Source organism: Thamnophis sirtalis, unplaced genomic scaffold, assembly GCF_051295495.1.
Source record: "Thamnophis sirtalis isolate CommonGarterSnake01/CBP01778 unplaced genomic scaffold, rThaSir2_p1.2 scaffold_2, whole genome shotgun sequence".
In the NCBI taxonomy this organism is placed as follows: Eukaryota; Metazoa; Chordata; class Lepidosauria; order Squamata; family Natricidae; genus Thamnophis; species Thamnophis sirtalis.
The window spans coordinates 31,682,883-31,703,435 of record NW_028261382.1 but is presented as its reverse complement, the minus strand read 5'-3'; the positions used below and the strand labels follow the sequence as shown (position 1 = coordinate 31,703,435).

The following is a 20,553-nucleotide window of genomic DNA, read 5'->3' as shown; positions in this document are numbered from 1 at the left end:
CTTGGCAAGCAAGTTGCCCCTTATGGAACATAAGGAGTCCATGGCAGTGGTGAAATTCAATTGTTTTTACTACCGTTTCTGTGGGCGTGGCTTGGTGGGCATGGTGGGTGTGGCTTGGTGGGTGTGGCAGGGGAAGGATACTGCACAATCTCCATTCCCTCCCCACTTTGGGGCCAATCAGAGGTGGCATTTGCCGTTTCTCCGAACTACTCAAAATTTCCGCTACCGGTTCTCCAGAACCTGCTGAATTTCACCCCTGGTCCATGGTTTACAATAGTTTAGATTACAGATTAACAAGAGTTGGAAGGGACCTTATAGGTCATCTAGTCCAACCCCACCCACCCCCGCCCAAGCTGGAGACCCTACACCATTTCTGACAGACGGCAGTCCAGTCTCTTCTTGAATGCCTCCACTGATGAATCTCCCACAACTTCTGAAGGCAACTTCTGTTCAATGGGTAGATTGTTCTCACTGTCAGAAAATTCCTCATTTCTAGGTTGAATCAATCCATCAGAATAGAGATGAAAGGGATCTTGTAGGTCATCTAGTCCAACCCCCTACCCAAGCAGGAGACCCTACACCATTCCTGACAGAGGGCAGTCCAGTCTTTTCTTGAAAGCCTCCAGGGATGAAGCTCCCACAACTCCTGAAGGCAACTTTTGTTCTATGGGTTGATTGTTCTCACTGTCAGAATCTTTCTCCTTATTTCTAAGTTGAATCTCTTCTTGATCAGTTTCCATCCATTATTCCTTGTCTGGCCTTCGGGTGCTTTGGAAAACAGCTTATAATAATAAATAGCTTGAAAATAAATAGTCCATTTAGTGACCATCCAAAGTTATAACAGCATGGGGGGGGGGGGAAGATCTATGACTGTTCTTCACACTTATGACTGCATCCCCATGGTCACAATTTGGACGCTTGGCCATTGACTCTTACTTATGACTGTGACAGTGCCCCGGGGAGAGGCCAATCCCCTTTTGCAACCTTCTGACAAGCAGAGTCAATAGGAAGGCAGCTTCGCTTAATGACCGTGGGACTAACTTAACAGCAGCAGCAATTCCCTCCCTCAAACGCGACAAGAAAAGTTGTCGAATGGGGCAAAATTCACTTAGCGACATAAACCTTGGGCTGGATTGAGAGTCATAAGCCAAGCACTACCTGTGTGCACAGGTGTATGCCCAATGGTGCAAGATGCACATTTTTTTTTCTTAACCTACATCATATCTTCCAAGTGAATAGTAGTGAATCTTAACAAGGGATCTCAAAGGATCTCCAGCTGTAATGGCTCATCAGATCTCTTCTTGCCTTTCCTAGAAAACATAAGAAGTGATTTGTCAGGGGTTTTCAATGCCCAGATATGTTCTTCTGCACAGAGCAGAATAACAGAGTTGGAAGGGACCTCGGAGGTTGTCTAGTCCAGCCCCCTGCTCAAGCAGGAAACCCTATCCCATTCCAGTTAAACAGCTGTCCAGTCTCTTCTTAAAAACACTTGAGGGCTGTAAAAGCACTGTGAAATGGCATATAAGTCTATTGCTATAGCTAATTGGACATTGCATTAAAGAGCTGTGGTGGCGCAGTGGTTAATATGCAGTATTGCAGGCAAACTCTGCCCACTGCCCACAATTCAATCCTTTCCGGTTCAAGGTTGACTCAGCCTTCCGTACTTCCGAGGTGGGTAAAATGAGGACCCAGATTGTTTGGGGGCAATAGGCTGACTCTGTAAACCGCTTAGAGTGGGCTGTAAAAGCACTATGAAGCGATATATAAGTCTAAATGCTATTGCTATTGGGCCATCCCCAGCTGGGCCAACGCATCCAGATGTTTGCCCGCGTCATCCAGCCACCCAACTGATCACCCACCCAACTAGCCTTAAATAAAACCTAGCAGGATGGCAGGGCCAGGGACATCTTGCTGTGCCAAGGAATTTTGAGTCTCCTTGGCAGAGAGGTCTGACTTAATACTACAAGAAGTATCTTCCTCCATCCGAGAGAGAGAGACACGTAGATTTTTGCCTCGAGAAGAAAGTCATCAGCCAGTGCAACGATGTGGAATGTCGGATTAAACGTATCATTTGTCACATCTGATCTTGCTGATACCCATTTCTCTCACAATTGGGAAACTGTCAACTAGAAAAGTTGACCTTCCCAAACAATATTCTCCCCGCCCACCCCTCAAAAAAACCCCGGAAGATAGCTGAGTAATGAATTACAAAGGAGAAGAAAAAAAAACCACACACCTCTAAACAAACATTCTTTGTTACAGACTCTTTAAAAGTTTCCAGTTTCTTTTCTTTTTTGTTTCCAAACCAAACAAGACCTATTTCACATCAGACAAGAGCCCTAAGGGTGGAGAGGACATAAAAAAAAACAAACGGGAGCGTTAGTGGTTTTTTGGGGAGACATTTAAAAACAACAGCTAGACATTTCCTCGAGGGTGGAGGGTTAGGGGAAGTCGCAGCTGCGCCGAACATTTCCGAGATCTGGTGTGGGGTTGGCTTATAAAGGAGTGCAATTGTGTCCCTTTTCGTAAAAGGTGCCCAGAGTGGGAAGCTGGCCAGGATTAGTGGATTAAAACAAACACACAAATGAGATGGAAAGGATGGGAAATAAGTCTTCCAAGTCCATCCAGCGTCTTCTTAAGTGGGGTGTGAAGAAGATTCCCCCTGACATTCCATCTCTTGCAGTTGGCTCATTCTCTATGTCAGAACAGGGTCTGTTTTTTTCCTTCCCGTACCGCTGGATGATTTCACTACAAACAATTTTACCGATTCGCCTGCAGCTAAGAACGTAAGTCGAACGTTGTGTTTGGACAATTATTGCGTTGCCAAGCCAGCTTCCCTTACTGAGACGTCATTAATTCAGGCTTGCGTTATATGTGTGTGTGTGTGTGTTAAAAAGAACAAACAAACCCACTCTACACTTGCAAACAGTAACGTGCAGTCTTTGATCTAAAATACACGCGCTAAAAAAATCGGAGCAACTATCACCCCAGTTTCTACATTTATGGCACAAACTGTTGGCACCATTGTCGGTCAACAGACCTTGGAAGAATTGATATGGGAGAAGGGGTGGAGAACAAAGATATGTATGTATGTGTTTTTCCCATCTTAAGGTGTCGAATACCTTCTCAAGTGGTAACTATAAATCTTAATGCAATGATCCCAACAGTCCAGGACCAACAGCTGACCTTTGGGGGTGACAGCTATGCCAACGGGGCAGGTCAGACCTTCCCGGATGAGGATATTGTAGCCGCCCCCTTTGGGGAAATGTAAGATTTCTTTGCGGCTGCTGTCGGCCACAATCAGATCCCCCCGCGAGTCCACACACATGCCGGCGATACAGCGGAAATCTTCATTCTCGGAAAAAAAGTGACTGATTTGTCGGCCCAGCTGTCCGTCCGGACCGACGGAGCCGATGGAAAACCCACCTTCCAGGTGATGTTCGTGTTGGCGGTTCTCCAGATTCAGGCCTAGCCCCTGGGTGAAGTAGATGGTCCCTTCGGTGTCGCAAGTGACAAACTTAGGACGCACGGCGCTGCAGAGACAACTGTACTTCACTACCCCGACTCCCCGGTCCACCGTGAAGCACCACAGCTTGCCTCCTTCAACATCGGTCACCACAAACTGCCCCGAGGGCAAGGCGGTGATGCCCCACGGCTTGCTCAGCTGGCTTCGGTGGCACGCCACGCAGTGCCCGTCCATGGTGTACACTTTCATCGAGTTGTCGTAGCTGTCGGTCACCCCGATCAGCCCGTGGCAGTTCATGGTGACCGACAAAGGAGTCAGGTTGGGCAAATCAGCCCCGAGGAAGCTGAGAACAAAACTGTCGATCCCGCTGGGGCTCCGGCGAATTTCCTTCAAAAAACCCTTACGGGTAAAGACTTGGATGCGGAAGTTGCCACGGTCCGCCACGAGGACCTCTCCTTGCGGGGTGACGTGAAGGCTGACCGGCAGGTTGAACGTGCCTGGTGTGTTACCCTTTGAGCCCATTTTCTTGAGAAAGTGGCACTGTTGGATGCTGGAGGTTGCCTCGGACATCCTTGGCTTCGCTGGCGAAGAGCAATGGGACAATGGGTTGACCTCTTCTGCAGGGAGATCTGCTTCTCTGAAGGACCCCGATGCTTCCACCGTTGTCTCCATCAAGGTCTCCTCGACGTTGATGCTCCGGGGTTTCTTGACCACTTGCCCTATCTGGAGAGGTCCAATATGGCCAACCTTGAGGAGTTCCACCTCTTGTAGAGTCAGCTCTTTGGGAAGGCTGCTCATCAGCTCCGGTTCCTCCTCTTCTCCTTCGTCCTCAAGAAGGGCGATGTCTCCCTGTTTGATTTTGGCAAGGAAGTAATCGCATCGCGAGACAATCTGGACCTCGGCAATGTTGAGGAGGTAAGCTTGCTCCTCCATGATCTGGCTGTTCACCTTCTCCACCTCGGAGAGGGAGCCGGTGAAGAACTTCCGCGACCTGGCCAACTCTTCTTGGACCTTGCGCTCTTCTTTGCTGTACTCTTGGAGGACGGCTTTGTACCTGCCTTGGAGGTCCTTCGAAACCCCTTCCAGGGACCCCTTCCTCTTCTGAAGGTCCCCCATCAGCTCGCGGAGGCGTCCCAGCCTGGCCCCAAAGTCCCTCCTCTTCTCGTCAGCAGCTTCTTTGATGGCCACCACGGGGTGATGCTGGTGGAGGCGCTCCGACTCTTTGCAAGGCTCGCACAGCACCAGGCTGCAGGTCCGGCAGAAGTGCTTGGGCAGCCTCCGCCCACACGCTTTGCACATGAGAACGCCGACGGTCTCGCTCAGCCCCGCCGTGTCGATGATCTTCAAGACGGTCAGGTTGTCGGTCAGCTGAGCCAGGCTGGCGATCCGGGTGACTTTGCTACAGAAGGGACAACGGATGCCGTTGATGCTGCTGGCCAGGAGTTTCTCCGAGCACTGTTTGCAGATGGTGTGGCCGCAGTGGAGCAGCTTGGGTCGCAGGTGGTCTTCGGTGAAGCACTCCATGCATATGGGGCACTCCAAGACTTCGCGGAGGGCGTCCGAGTTGAGTTGAGGGGCAGCAGCCATGGTGGGGGAGCCAAGACGAGATGGCTGGCATCAATTCTCCAGATCTTTATGACCTGTTTGGAGGGGGAAAGAGAGAAATAAAATATGTGCAGCTCACGTTTCAAATGAGGAGCCCTTAAGTGTTCCCTGAGCTTGGTTGTCTTCTTGCAGGCGTTTCATGACCCAACTAGGGAACATCATCAGTGCTAGATCAAGGATGATCATCAGCGCACTGATGTTGTTTCCTACTTGGGTTCATGAAACATCTGCAAGAAGACAACCAAGCTCAGAGAGCACCAAGGACCCCAGTCCTTCTCCTCCTCCTCTTCCTCCACTACTTCTTCTAGCACTGATGATGTTACCTAGTTGGGTAATGAAACATCTGCAAGAAAACAACCAGGCTCAGAGAGCACCAAGGACTCCACAAACCTTCTTCTCCTTCTCCTCCTCCTCCTCCACTGCTTCTTCGAACACTGATGTTGTTACCTAGTTGGGTCACAAAACGTCTGCAAGAAGACAACCAAGCTCAGAGAGCACCAAGGACCTCTCCAGAAAGAAACAGGCAGATCTTATTTATTCAATACATTTATGAAGCCTCTCATCTGACTTGTAGGAACCTCTGGATTACAAACCGAGTTAAAACACCAGGAAAATCAGAATTTTCTGTCCTTAAAAACCATTAAAAACTTGAGGGGCTTATGTGATAGCAGTCTTCCAATATCTCAGGGGCTGCCCCAAAGAAGACGCCGTCAACCTGTTCTCCAAAACACCTGGAAGGCAGGACAAGAAGCAATGGGTGGAAACTAATCAAGAAGAAATCCTTCTTTCTCTCCTTCCTTCCTTCCACCCTCCCATCCTTCTCTCTACCATCCTTCTCTCCTTCCTTCCCTCCTTGCTTCCTTCCTTCCTTCTTTCCTCCCTCCCTCCCTCCCTCCTCTCCTTCCTTCCAATACTCAGGGGGCTGCCCCAAAGAAGACTCTGTCAATCTGTTCTCCAAAACACCTGGAAGGCAAGACAAGAAGCAATGGGTGGAAACTAATCAAGGAGAGAAGGAGCTTAGAATTAAGGAGAAATTTCCTGACAGTTAGAACAATTAACCAGCGGAACAACTTGCCTCCAGAAGTTGCGAATGCCCCAACACTGGAAGTCTTTAAGAAGATGTTGGATAGCCATTTGTCTGAAATGGTATAGGGTTTCCTGCCTAGGACTAGAAGACCTCCAAGGTCCCTTCCAATACGGCTGTTCTGGTTGATCCTGACCATCTCAAGGTTGACTCAGCCTTCCCTCTTTCCGAGGTGGGTAAAATGAGGACCCAGATTGTTGGAGGGGGGGGGCAAGAAGTTGACTCTGTAAACCGCTTAGAGAGGGCTGTGAAGCAGTATATGTCTAAGTGCTATTGCTATAGTATTCTGTGAAATTCAACCAGGCAGAGAGAGTAGAAGGTACTCTAACAATATGGCCCTTCAAGGGGCGGTGTGTGTATGTGTGAAAGGAGAGAGAGAGAGAGAAAGAGAATGAAAGAGAGAGAGAGAGAGAGAGGGGAGAGAGAGAATGAATTATGTCCACTTCTTTCTGGCAGTTAGTGGTGAATTTAACAGATGGATCCCAGGCCTGCTGAGTAGAAGACCACTAAGAAAAACATCTCAAGGACATCCAAAAGACATGTGGTGCATCACACCTGCTAAAGCAACGCCTGCAGATTTAAGCACGTAAACAAGCAAAGTTTTGATGATTTCTGGAACGTCCCTTCTGGGAGGAAAACCAGCCTCTCTTCCAACTTCTAATCATTTTATTTGAAGCCTCCTCCTGACCCTGCAAACATAGACAGATATTTTAGCACCTGCTTAAAACTTGGAATGACCTCCAAGGAGAAGAAATGAAAAAACAAAGGACAGCTAGCTTTTCTCCCGAGCTAAACTCACAAATCTTGGGAGAAATCTCTAGTTGGAGGTGGCAAGGTGTGAAAACTCGTGGAAACAGCGAAGTTCAAAAAAGAGCAAATGGGCATCGCTACAGGTCTCTTTAAAATCCAAGGATAGAAGTTTAGAAGGTTTATTAAGAAAAGTATTAACAACAACAACAACAACAACAACAACAATATCCCATGTTTCCCAAATGACATGGTCATTCATCATTGGGGGGTATGGAAAATTCAGGAAATCCAGTTGGTCAGAATTTAATTATTTGTGCTTTCCTTGGACATTGTCATGAGATTCAACAGTAGCTACAGTGTTTTTAATTGGGGTCTAATTTAGAGACATATATGTATGCACATTTGTGGGTGCGGATATTTTATTCTGGGATGGAATGGAGAATGGAATGGAATAGAATATGGAATGGAATGGAATGGAATAGAATATGGAATGGAATGGAATAGAATATGGAATGGAATGAAATAGAATAGAATAGAATATGGAATAGAATAGAAAATGGAATGAAATAGAATATGGAATGGAATGAAATAGAATAGAATAGAATAGAATATGGAATGGAATAGAAAATGGAATGAAATAGAATATGGAATGGAATGAAATAGAATAGAATAGAATATGGAATGGAATGGAATAGAATATGGAATGGAATAGAATAGAATAGAATAATGGAATGGAATAGAATAGACTATGGAATTGAATAGAATAGAATATGGAAGGGAAGGGAAAGGAAGGGAAGAGAAGAGAAGAGAAGATGGAAGGGAAGGTTTTTAATGCTTTTTAATTGGCTGAAGGATTTGCAGTTATTGAAAGCAGCATGGGGGGTGGGAAGGGCTGTGTGTAGCAATGTCTCAACCTTCCATGTCTCACCCTGAAGTTTAGAGGCCTTCTTCTCAACGTCCAAGATGGCTTGGTCCCCAAGGATGAAGCCAGGATGATTTTGGGGTGGGGTGTCAGCTTGGTTTGGAAAGAGCTTTGAGGTGTCCTTGGTGCTCTCTGAGCTTGGTTGTTTTCTTGCAGACGTTTCGTTACCCAGCTAGGGAACAACATCAGTGCTAGAAGGGAGTGGAGTTTGCAGGGGAGGAGGAGAACTGTGGGAGTTCAGAGATTACCAAGGACCCCACAGTTGTCCTCCTTCCTCCACCTCCCTCTTCTTCTTCCCTCTCCTTCTCCTCCCCCTTTCCCCAAACCCTACTCCTTTCTGATGATGTTCCCTAGTTGGGTCATGAAACGCCTGCAAGAAAACCCCCAAGCTCAGAGACCACCAAGGACTCCACAGCCATCGTCCTCCTCCTCCTCCTCCCTGCAAACCCCACTCCCTTCCAAAGTTTCAAAGTTTAACAACATTTGTATGCCGCCCAATCCCGTAGGACTCCGGGCGGCTAACAATACAAATAAATCAAAAAGAAGAGAAGGAAAGAAAAGATTTAAAAACACACCATGCACTCCATTCCAAGTGGGGCTGGACCATATTTTGGGGTCAACAGCCCCAGGCCTGCCGGAACAGCTAGGTTTTAGTGGCTTTACGGAAGGCCGAGCGAGTGGGAAGGGTCCGGATCTCTGCGGGGAGATCATTCCACAGGGCCGGGGCAGCTGCAGAGAAAGACCTCCCCCGAGTAGTCGCCAACCGGCATTGCCCGGTCGACGGTACCCGGAGGAGGCCCAATCTGTGAGATCTTATAGGTCGTTGGGAGGTATGTGGCAGGAGGCGGTCCCGTAGGTATCCAGGTCCTAAGCCATGGAGGGCTTTAAAGGTAACAGCCAGCACCTTGAAGCGCATTCGGAGACCGATGGGAAGCACTGATGACATTCCTTAGCTGGGTCATGAAACGTCTGCAAGAAAACTATGAAGCTCAGAGAGCACCAAGGAGCCCTCCTTTCAACCCTGAGCTACAAACATTCTCCTTTATTGGAAATTATTAGAGTTTCGGCAGACATGATCTAAAACGGAGCCGGGTTTTTTTCCCCCTAAACGTCATGCTACTCTTCTTTTTTGGAGATCTGTGTGATTTCTGAGGCCTGAGAGCCACTGGCTTCCAAAGAGCCCTGCAGAGGTCTTAGTTAGAATAAAATAAAATAAAGAGGAAATAGAATAGAATAGAGCACAGCAGAGAAAAATAGAATAGGAATAGAATAGAATAGAATAAGGAATAGAATAGAGCAGAATAGAATAAGGAATAAAATAGAATAGAATAGAGCAGAATAGAATAATAGAATAAGAGCCGAGGTGGCGCAGTGGTTAGGGTGCAGTACTGCAGGCCACTTCAGCTGACTGCAGTTCTGCAGTTCAGCGGTTCTAATCTCACCGGCTCAAGGTTTACTCAGCCTTCCATCCTTCCGAGGTGGGTGAAATGAGGACCCAGACTGTGGGGGCGATATGCTGACTCTGTAAACCGCTTAGAGAGGGCTGAAAGCCCTATGAAGCGGTATATAAGTCTAACTGCTATTGCTATAATGAATAGAATAGAATAAGGAAGAGAATAGAACAGAATAGAATAGAATAGAATAAGGAATAGAATAGAGCAGAATAGAATAAGGAATAGAATAGAGCAGACTAGAATAAGGAATAAAATAGAATAGAATAGAGCAGAATAGAATAATGAATAGAATAGAATAAGGAAGAGAAGAGAATAGAACAGAGCCGAATAGAATAAAGAATAGAATAGAGCCGAATAGAATAAGGAATAGAATAGAATAAGGAATAGAGCAGAGCAGAATAGAATAAGGAATAGAATAGGGAATGGAATGGAATTCTTTATTGGCCAAGTGTGATTGGATGCAGAAGGAATTTGTCTTTGGTGCAGATGCTCTCAGTGGACATAAAAAAGACAAGATACATTCGCCAAGAATCATAAGGTACAACACTTAATGATAAGTCAAATAAGCAATCAGGAAACCAACCCACCCAGATGTTGGTAGGGCCCATCCCCAGAAAACATCTGCAGGGGTTAAAAGGGATCCGGTCTAGCAAGATGAAAGATTTCTGGGCCCAATCTAAAGAGCAAGGCATTGCTTAGAGGGTGCAAAAAAAACAAAAATGCCATTAATCCAGAATTCAGTTGATGAAAGTGGGGGGTGGACGGTGGACTTTGCATGCTCAAGGGGAAGGGGCAGATGGGAGTCCGTTGCATCCTCCAAGGGATGGGTTGCCTTTGAAATATTAAAATAATGAAACAAAATAATTACATTAAATAATTGTAGGGGCGTGCACCAGCGTGCCTAACGCCCCCTCTCCTACTCTCCCCCATTGATCCGTACCCATTCCCTGCGTTCTTATTTACGTTTCTCCTTATTCCTCTTCTCTCGGGCGTGAGTGACAAGCGAAATAAATCAATATTTTGCTCCAGGGGGGAGGAGAGAGAGACGCCCTTGGCTCCTAATGTCGGGGTTGCGCCTTTGAACGTCCGTCCGATGTTCTGCACGGATGGCGGGTGGGCTCCCCAAAAGACCATCCAGGAAGGGGATAGCTCCACCTTTGGATGCCCGGGATGGTGGGGGAGGGGCAAAAAAGGAATAGGGGGGGGCTTTGCAAGATCAGATTTCTTGGGGTTTGCAGGAGGGGAGGGGTTGAAGAAGCCCCTTTGTCATGGTCCCAAGTTTTGCACGGGGGGGAGACAGAGAGAGAGAAATCTTGCAACCACTGGAGTCTTTTGCAAAGGAATTTCTTGAGCAAATTTGGGTGGGGGTGGGAAACCCCCCTCCCAAGGGGGCGATCGCGGGGGATGAGGATGATGGGGGTGGTGCATGAGGTCACCCGCTTCCTCCCCTCTGCCCCCCTGCCCCATTTTTCCCCCGGCAAAGGAGAGGCCCTACCTGCCGCTTTTCCTCTCTCGTAGCCGCACCAACCTTTTGTCGTTTCTCCCCCCCCCCCCCTCTCTTCCGTGCTCCACGCCTGCGCAAAGAAGGGAGGCTGCTATCCCCCCCACACACATACAGAGAGAGACACGCCACCCCCACTCTCTCTGTCCCCTCCCTCCCCGGCAACGTCGCCTCTCGCCAGGCATGATGGGAGTTGTGGTGCTTTTGCCAAACTCCCTGGAAATCCGGCCAAGAGGGAGTCCTTCCTGGATGAGGGAGGAAGGGAGGGAAGGAGAAGGTGGTTTCGCTTTTGCTCTCTTTGTTTGTTTACGCTCAATGAATTGAGGTCTTTAAGGCGTTGCCTGCACGGGTTTAAATTCGAAGAAAGGAAGGAAGGAAGGAAGGAAGGAAGGAAGGAAGGAAGGAAAGAAGGAAAGAAAGAAAGAAAGAAAGAAAGAAAGAAAGAAAGAAAGAAAGAAGCCACTTTTTGGACAGTTGAGACGCGACTTGGAATTTGGTCCTTCTGTAGCTCAGTGTTGAGGTTTAGAATAGAATGGAATAGGAATAGAGAAGAGAAGAGAAATATAGAGAAGAAAATATGAGTATAGAATAGAATAGGAATATAGAATAGAATATGTATAGAATAGAATAGAAATATAGAGAAGAGAATATGAGTATAGAATAGAATAGGAATGTAAAACAGAATATGAATATAGAAGAGAATAGGAATATAGAATAGAATAGGAATATAGAATAGAATAGGAATATAGAATAGAAGAATAGGAAAATGAATAGAATGGAATAGGAATATAGAAGAGAGGAGAGGAGCAATATAGAAGATAATATGAAAATAGAATAGAATAATATAAACAGAGAAAGGGAATATAGAAGAGAAGAATATGAATATAGAATAGAATAGAATTCTTTATTGGCCATGTGTGATTGGACATGCAAGGAATTTGGTACATATGCTCTCAGTGTACATAAGAAAAATAAAATAAAATACGTTCAATAATCGTAAGATACAGCACTTAGTGATAGTCATAGATTAAGCAAATCATACTAGGAAAAAATAAAACAATATAAATTGTAAAGATACAAGCAACCTGGTTATAGCCATAAGTGGGAAGAGATAGATACTAGTAAGGAAGAGAAGAATAGTAGTAATACAGTCTTAGTAAATTATTTGACAGTGTTGTGGAAATTAGTTGTTTAACAGAGTGATGGCATTCGAGAAAAAAATGTCCTTGTGTCTAGTTGTTCTGGTATGCAGAGCCCTATAGCGTTGTTACCGTTTAAAAAAAATTGCACCAGGACTTTCACACAAATAGACAAAAACACACAGGCATGCATGCGCATACACAAATATCTGTCTACCTACTTAACTTTTGCGGGGGGTTTTGTTTTTAAAAAAGAGCCTCCAATTTGATTATGGATTGACAGAAATCTAGAGTACTGCATCCAGTTTTGGCCACCACGCTATAAAAAAGATGTGGAGACTCTAGAAAGAGTGCAGAGAAGAGCAACCAGGATGATTAGGAGACTGGAGGCTAAAACATACGATGAACGGTTGCAGGAAGTGGGTATGTCTAGTTTAATGAAAAGAAGGACCAAGGGAGACATGATAGCAGTCTTCCAATATTTGAAGGGTTGCCACAGAGAGGAGGGGGTCAAGTCATTTTCCAAAGCAGCCAAAGGCCAGACAAGGAACAATGGATGGAAACCAATCAACTTGGAAATAAGGAGAACATTTCCTGACAGTGAGAACAATCAACCCATGGAACATAAGTTGCCTTCAGAGGTTGTGGGAACTTCATCCCTGGAAGCTTTCAAGAAGAGCCCGGATTGCCATCTGTCAGAAATGGCGTAGGGTCTCCTGCTTGGGCAGGGGGTTGGACTAGATGACCTACAAGGTCCCTTCCAACTCTGTAAATCTGTTAAAGACCCTACCTTGAGTTGCAAAAATGGGGATGACCACGAGGGGTCAGCCAATACTGTGGGGCCCTTGGTGCTTTCTGAGCTTAGTTCTTTTCTTGGAGACATTTCATCACCCTAACTAAGTAACGCCATCAGCATTAGAAGGCGGTAGGGTTGAGGAGGAGGACGAGAAGGAGGACAACCAGCAATGTGGATGGTCTCCATTACCATGGTGATAACTGAAATTCCAAGTTGAGGACAAGTTCTCCTGGAGAAATCTACCTGTGTGGCTGCCAAGAGCTGACACTGATTTAATAATCAATGAAAACAAGAATTTAGTTGCAATTCTTTTCCCCATGCTGAAAAGAAACTCAAAATTGGAAGGTGCCTGTTGTCATATAGCTCCTTGTGTAGGTGTGGCGGTCACCCATGGCCCAGTGCATAACAGGGCATGCGCAGCCACACTGAACCACACAGGAAAAAACAAACTCCATAACATCCTGATAGTGCATAACATAACATCCTGATAGTTCGCTCTAGATGTGCCTTACCCAACGACGCCCAGGATTTGACCATATATAGACAGAACTTCCCTGAGCAGTAGATTAGCAATTGTAGTATGACAGGCTGTCTTAAATCACATGCTGATTGCTCCACCTGCCTTTGTCCTATCTCATAAAAAGGAGCTACCAGACCCCAATCTGGGTCGCCTCATCCGGAGAAAGCTCGTGTCTGTGTCTTTTCTCAACATTGGCCTCATGAGGCGAACCACGGGTACTTCACAGGTGCCTGTTTTGTTTCTCCAAGCCTTTTACTTCGTGTTACTTTTAACATTCACATTACTTCATAAATTACCTTTTTATGGCTACATTTTATTGCTACAGCTATTTCCCTGATGCTATTTATTTGCCACTTAATGATATCTGATATAATGTTTTAACGCATGCCTTTGCCCATCACTTTAACCCAGCCTTGTCGTCCGTCCCCCCCAATTGAATATTACTTGAAATGGCTTGGAGACGTAGTTTGAAAAGGAGACCATGTGGAAATGTTTGGAATACATAAAACAATGCATGGATACTTTGCAAAGTTAGCGTCCTCTCCCAAGTTGAAACTGGGAAGTAAAATGACACAGCTGAACTAAAAAGTAGCAAATATCATTTTACTGCAGAAGTCTTGGCCATCAAATTAAGCACGTGAGTCAGAGGTGATATTCAGCAGGTTCTGACCAGTTCTGGAGAACCAGTAGCAAAAATTTTGAATAGTTCAGAGAATTGGCAAATACCACCTCTGACTGGTTCTATTCTCCCCATCTATTCTCTGCCTCTTGAGTCTCAACTGATCGGGAGGGAATGGGGATTTTGCAGTATCTTTCCCCAGGAGTGCGGAGGGAATGAGGATTTTGCAGTATCCTTCCCCTGGAGTGGGGAGAGAATGGGGATTTTGCAGTATCCTTCCCCTGGAGTGGGGAGAGAATGGGGATTTTGCAGTATCCTTCCCCTGGAGTGAGGAGAGAATGGGGATTTTGCAGTATCCTTCCCCTGGAGTGGGGAGGGAATGAGGATTTTGCAGTATCCTTCCCCTGGAGTGGGGAGGGAATGGGGATTTTGCAGTATCTTTCCCCTGCCACGCCCACCAAGCCACGCCCACAGAACCGGCAGTAAAGAATTTTGAATCCCACCAATCAGTGTCTTCCTTGCAATACTGCATTGTCCTTATCACCCTGTTATGTAGTATGTTATCATAGAATAACAGACTTGGAAGGGACCTCGGAGGTCTTCTAGTCCAACCCCCTGCTCAAGCAGGAGAACCTATACCATTCTGGACAAATGGTTGTCCAATCTCTTCTTTAAAACTTCCAGAGATGGAGTAGCCAACAACATCTGGAGGCAAGTGGTTCCACTGATTAATTGTTGATTCATTGTCAGGGAATTTTTTTCTTGTTTCTAGGCTGGTTCTCTCCATGATTAGTTTCCATCCGTTGCTTCTTGTCTTGCCTTCGGGTGCTTTGGGGAATAGGTTGACACACACACCCCTCTTGTTTGAGCCAGCCCCTGAAATATTGGAAGACTGCTCTCATGGCAGAACACAGAATAATAGTGCATCACTTCTTATCTCTTCAAGAAGAGATTGTACTGCCATTTGTCAGAAATGGTGTAGGGTCTCCTGCTTGGGCAGGGGGTTGGACTAGATGACCTACAAGATTCCTTCCAACTCTGTTAATCTGAAGTGAGGGGGGGGGGGGAGTTTTCTAAAAACTTTGCAAACTCTCAATTCTCCCTTATTGCGTTTCCTGGCGTTGTTGCTTTGGGAATCCACTGGGGGGCAGCATCGCTCCACCGAAACCCTCTTTAAGCCATTTACAAAATGGTCTCCATTCTCCCGGGGCTGGAAAGGAGAGAATTTATGCTTAGATGTTTTTCAGGGTTAGGTTTGTATTTAATATATATTCATTTACCACATCGGTGCTTAAGTCCTTTCAGGCTTTGGACGTGTGTTGTGTTGTGTTTTGTGTGTATGTGTGTGTGATTATCCGCATTTGCATATTGAATAGTCATTTATTTAGCCCAACTGCTAAAGGCTACAGTTGATCGAGTTGGAAGAAACCTCCTTCTGGGTTCAGTTCCAGGGGTGGGGGGTGGGGGGGAGACACTGGAAACATGGTGGCTGCTTGGAAAGATGGATTAATGGTGGACAGGACTGTTGCAGAAAATGACAGGCTTTAGACTTCTCAGGATACAGGAAAAGTTTGTTTGGCAGCCAGGTTCAGAAAGCTAGTGAAATTGCTAGCATTGCAAGTTCTGAACAATCTTCATTATCGAAGCACGCATTCTTATACATTCTCAAAAGCATTGCAACTCGGAAATACTTAACACATTTCTTAGTGGTTACCATGAGGAGAAAGCCTTATAAGGAGATGGGGGTCTTACTTCTCCTTTTGTTTATGGAGTACGTGTCATTAACGAACTTTAATTGAACCTTGGACTTTTGACATAGATTTTGACATAGGCTTAGAACATCTTGTGGTTAGGCACCTGCTTCCTGTTCTTTTGCAAGCACCAACTCTGTCTATGTGGCTTTTAATATAGAAGTAAAGGTGCCCTGAGAGGCTGTCCAGCCTGACCCAGTAGGTTTCACACTTAATGTCCAAATCTCACTTTACGTCCTACTTTAGGACCACATGGTTTGAGATCCTGGGCTAAAAGGGCAGAGATGCTGAGAGTGCCCTGGGTTTTATGCCCTCTCTGGGCTTTTGAATTTGAGCTTGTATTCTCATTGGTTAATAAGACTCCCATGGGGTCTTGCAGGGGTAACTCTGTAGGCTGTCCTGAGTCCCAGGCTTGGTTGAGCTTTGCTGGGTGATGTCATCTTCCCAGGTGCCATGTGGTGAGATGGGTAGAGGGCTAATCCTACCTTTGTTGGAACTTGGTTGAGGGCATTTGCCTATGAATAGACCCAGCTATCTCTTTAACTCTTAAGTGCGGGCAAGTGCGCTTGAGTGGGGGGTTGGACTAGATGACCTACAAGGCCCCTTCCAACTCTGTTAATCTGTTAAATTCCACTGACATTGCTGTGGGCTATTGAGGATGGTGGGAGGTGATTAAGAATGAGTCTGTTTCCTGCCTAAAAACATGTTTCTCCATTTCTCATCCAGGGAAATGTAACATTCTGCCTTTTTTTAAGAATATTTCATTTTTTCTAGGAGGGGTGAGTGCTAACCTCCCCCAATAGCAATGGATGGAAACTGATCAAGGAGAGATTCAATCTAGAAATAAGGAGGAATTTCCTGACGGAACAATGGAAGAGAAGTTGTGGGAGCTTCATCATGGGAGGCTTTGAAGGAGAGACAGCCATCTGTCAGAAATCATACAGAGTCCCCTACTTTGGGGGTGGGGTGGACTAGATGACCTACAAGGTCCCTTTCCCAACTCTGTTATTCTGTAATTAATCAGTGGAACAGCTTTCCTTCAGAAATTGTAGGAGCTTCATCACAGGAAGCTTTTAAGAAGAGACTGGACTGCCATCTGCCAGGAATAGTGTAGGATCTCCTGCTGGTGGGGGGGTGGACTAGATGACCTACAAGGTCCCTTCCAACTCTGTTAAGGAACGAGAAAACTAAGACACAAAAACATCAGTCACCTGCTGTTCTCTTCAACCTGGTTTATTTGCTGGTCAGAAACAAACTATGATGGTACATGGATTTTATTTTTTTAATACCGTTGAACTGTATTGTTGTTGAATACTCAAGAAATGGGATTCAAGACCCAATTCCTTTATTTTTAAGCAGAGTAAGTTTGAAAAAGACAAATAACTGCTAGAGGCTCCGAACCCAACATTTCTGTCGCTGAGTGAGGCATTTCCTAAATGTGTTTGGTCCCATTTGACGACCTTTCTGGCCACCGTTGTTAAGTGAATCACTGCCGGCGTTAAGTGAGCCACATGGTTGTTAAATGGCTTTGCTTTTCAGAAGGTCGCCAAAGGGGACTGCGTGATCCGGGGACACACCAACCGTCATAAATATGAGTCAGTGGCCAAGCATTTGAATTTTGATCAGATGATGACAGGAAAGTTGCAATAGTCATCAGAGAAAAAACAGTCATCAGGGTTTTTTGTTTTTTTTAGTGTCATTGTAACTTTGAATTTTATACACTGTTCTAGAGTCTCTCTTTGAAGAAGATGGCGTTGAAAAATATGAAATATAAATAAGTAAACAAACGCCCACTAATTCTGCCAGAATCTGAAAATTATCAGAATCTGATTATTGTATATCGCTTTTTTTTTTTTTTTTTGCTCCGGCCTATTCTAATCTTCTGGACTTTGAATGCTTTGGGTAGTTTCAAGACTACAGAATAACAGAGATGGAAGGGACCTTGGAGGTCCTCTAGTCCAACCCCCTGCTCAGGCAGGAAACCCTACACCACTTCAGACAAATGGTTATCCAACATCTTCTTAAAAACTTCCAGTGTTGGAGCATTTACAACTTCTGGAGGCAAGTTGTTCCACTGGTTAATTGCTCTCACTGTCAGGAAATTCCTCCTCAGTTCTAAGTTGCTTCTCTCCTTGATTAGTTTCCACCCATTGCTTCGTGTCCTGCCCTCAGGTGCTTTGGAGAATAGCTTGGCTCCCTCTTCTATGTGGCAGCCCCTCAAATACTAGAATACTGCTATCATGTCACCCCTAGTTCTCTAGACTAACCTGAGGAGATATTTCAAGCTAACCAGACTAATGTGAGTTGGATGTGCAATCAGAAATTATTTTTTCCTTCTTTAATTCTCTCTCTGTTTCCCTCCCTGCTTTGTTTCCCAATCAGAAACCACGGAACTTGGGAACAAGAAAGAGCTCAAGTCCATGCCTTTCATCACCTATCTCTCTGGCCTGCTGACAGCCCAGATGCTGTCCGACGATCAGCTGGTTTCCGGCGTGGAGATCCACTGCGAAGAGAAAGGCCGCTGCCCTTCGACTTGCCACCTCTGCCGCCGGGCCGGCAAGGAGCAGCTGAGCCCCACCCCGGTCCTTCTGGAGATCAACCACATTGTCCCGCTATATATGCTCATCCAGGACAACGAGACCCGGGAGGTGAGAAGGAAGGGAGCAGAAGCTGAGCAAACAGCGGTAATAGATCACGATCGGATGGACGGATGGATAAGAGAGAGAGAGAGAAAGAGAGAGAGAGAATAGGTAGGTAGGTAGACAGAGAGACAGAGAGACAGACAATAGATAGAAAAGGAAGAGAGAGAGAGAGAGGCGGGCAGACAGACAGATGAGGAAGACAGAGGGATGGAGGGATGGATGGATGGATGGATGGAGAGATGGAGAGAGAGAGAGAGAGAGAATAGGTAGGTGCGTAGACAGAGAGACAGGCAATAGATAGAAAAGGAAGAGAGAGAGAGAGATGGACAGACAGACAGACAGATGAGGAAGACAGAGGGAGGGAAGGAGGGATGGATGGATGGATGGATGGATGGATAGTTAGTTAGTTAGATAGATAGATAGATAGATAGATAGATAGATAGATAGATAGATAGATAGATAGATAGATAGATAGAGATGGATGATAGAGAGATAGAGAGATACTGTATTTTTTGGACTACAAGATGCACCGGAGTATAAGATGCACCATGATTTTGAAGAGTTAAATTTTTTAAAAAAAGTTTTTTCACTCTGCAGGCCTCCCAAATCTTCTGCACGCCTTGCTTTGTGCAAAAAAAAGGGGGGGCATGCAGAGCTTTGGGAGGCTCTTAGAGTGTTCCTGGGGGATGGGGGGGCAAAAACGGCCCTCCCCAGCCCCAGGAGCACTTTGCAAGCTTCGGGGGGGGGGGGGATTCCCGTAGGCCAAAAATACTGTATTCAGTATATAAGATGCACCCAGATTTTCACCCTCTTTTTTGAGGTAAAAAGGTGCATCATACTCCGAAAAATATGGTTGTTTGTTTGGTTGGTTGGTAGGTAGGTAGGGAGGGAGGGAGGGAGGGAGAGAGAGAGAGAGAGAGAGAGAGAGAGAGAGAGAGAGAGAGAGAGGCAGGCAGACAGACAGACAGACAGACAGACAGACAGACAGACAGACAGACAGATACTGTAGATGATAGATAGATTGATAGATAGATAAGGTGGGTAGGTAGATGATAAATAGATTTGTATGGAAGGAAGGAGAGAGGCAGGTAGGGATGTATGAGAGGTGGATAGATTGATAGTTGATAGGTAGATAAGATAGATGATAGAGGTAAATGGAAGGAGGGGGAGGGATCCATGAGAGAGGTGGATGAAAGGATGATAAATATAGAGAAAATGAAAGAGAGTTGAGTTGGATAGATAGCTGATAGGTAGATAAAAGATGATAGATGGAAGGATGGTGGGAAAGAAGGAGGGATGGGGAAAGGAGGAAGGCGAGAGAGAGAGGTGGATGGATGGATGGATTATAGAGGTACATAGACAGTGAATGAAAGGAGGGATGGGTGAATGGAAGGAGGGATTGGTGAATGAAAGGAGGGAGGGATGAATGGGATGGGTGAATGGAAGGAGGGATGGGTGAATTGAAGGAGGGATGGGTGAATGGAAGGAGGGGGGATGAATGGGATGGGTGAATGGAAGGAGGGGGGATGAATGGGATGGGTGAATGGAAGGAGGGGGGATGAATGGGATGGGTGAATGGAAGGAGGGGGGATGAATGGGATGGGTGAATGGAAGGAGGGGGGATGAATGGGATGGGTGAATGGAAGGAGGGGGGATGAATGGGATGGGTGAATGGAAGGAGGGGGGATGAATGGGATGGGTGAATGGAAGGAGGGGGGATGAATGGGATGGGTGAATGGAAGGAGGGGGGATGAATGGGATGGGTGAATGGAAGGAGGGATGCACAAAAGAGGGTTGGATGGATGGATGGATGGATGGATGAGTGGGTGGATGGATGGAGCCAGAGATAGAGACAGAGACAATTCTATAGGCCCACAGAGTACATCAAGATGTACTCCTTAGTCTAGAAGGTCTCTTGATGTTGCCCTGGGCTAGTGGGATTTCCTTCCTCTTCCGAGTGGGACTCCTCCTTGACTAGTCTGTTGGTTTTCTTTCTGCAAGGAAGCCACTTCCTCTCCAAGCCAACAAGTGGGATGTTTACTTTATCACTCACTGGTTTGCGGGTGTGAAGCAAAATGGAAACACACAACTAGCTGTTTGCCGCTTAGTCAACACACAGGACCTGTTTTGAGGGCTATAAAAAACAGCATGGGAGCTGCCCTCGCTGTGTTTCAATAAGCAGGAGTTTCCATTCTCCCCTCTCCTTGCAATGAAAGCCCAGATCTTAGCCACATGTTTGGCCTCCTACAGCACCTACGAAGTGTTTTGTTTGGAAACTTTGGCTTCCTCCCCCTGCTTTCTCCC

The 20,553-nt window shown here is 46.0% G+C and overlaps 1 protein-coding gene across 2 annotated transcripts; it reads right to left on the bottom strand.

Annotated features, from left to right (window-relative positions):
• Window positions 1-2,237: 2,237 nt before the first annotated feature.
• TRIM32 (tripartite motif containing 32) lies at window positions 2,238-10,831 on the bottom strand. 2 transcript variants are annotated; one of them, XM_087704650.1, is made up of 2 exons: window positions 10,777-10,831; window positions 2,238-5,106 (listed from the first exon to the last, which is right to left on the bottom strand). In XM_087704650.1, the coding sequence occupies exon 2, from the start codon at window positions 5,051-5,053 to the stop codon at window positions 3,107-3,109; it is 1,947 nt and encodes a 648-aa protein (XP_087560776.1). In that variant the 5' UTR covers window positions 5,054-5,106; window positions 10,777-10,831; the 3' UTR covers window positions 2,238-3,106. The 2 variants fall into 2 exon arrangements, with proteins under 2 accessions (XP_087560776.1, XP_087560777.1); XM_087704651.1 differs by lacking the exon at window positions 10,777-10,831 and adding an exon at window positions 6,711-7,358.
• Window positions 10,832-20,553: the final 9,722 nt, after the last annotated feature.

Coding starts and splice junctions, on each gene's coding strand:
- TRIM32 (XM_087704650.1), bottom strand. CDS start 5,053: ATGGCTGCTGCCCCTCAACTCAACTCGGACGCCCTCCGCGAAGTCTTG.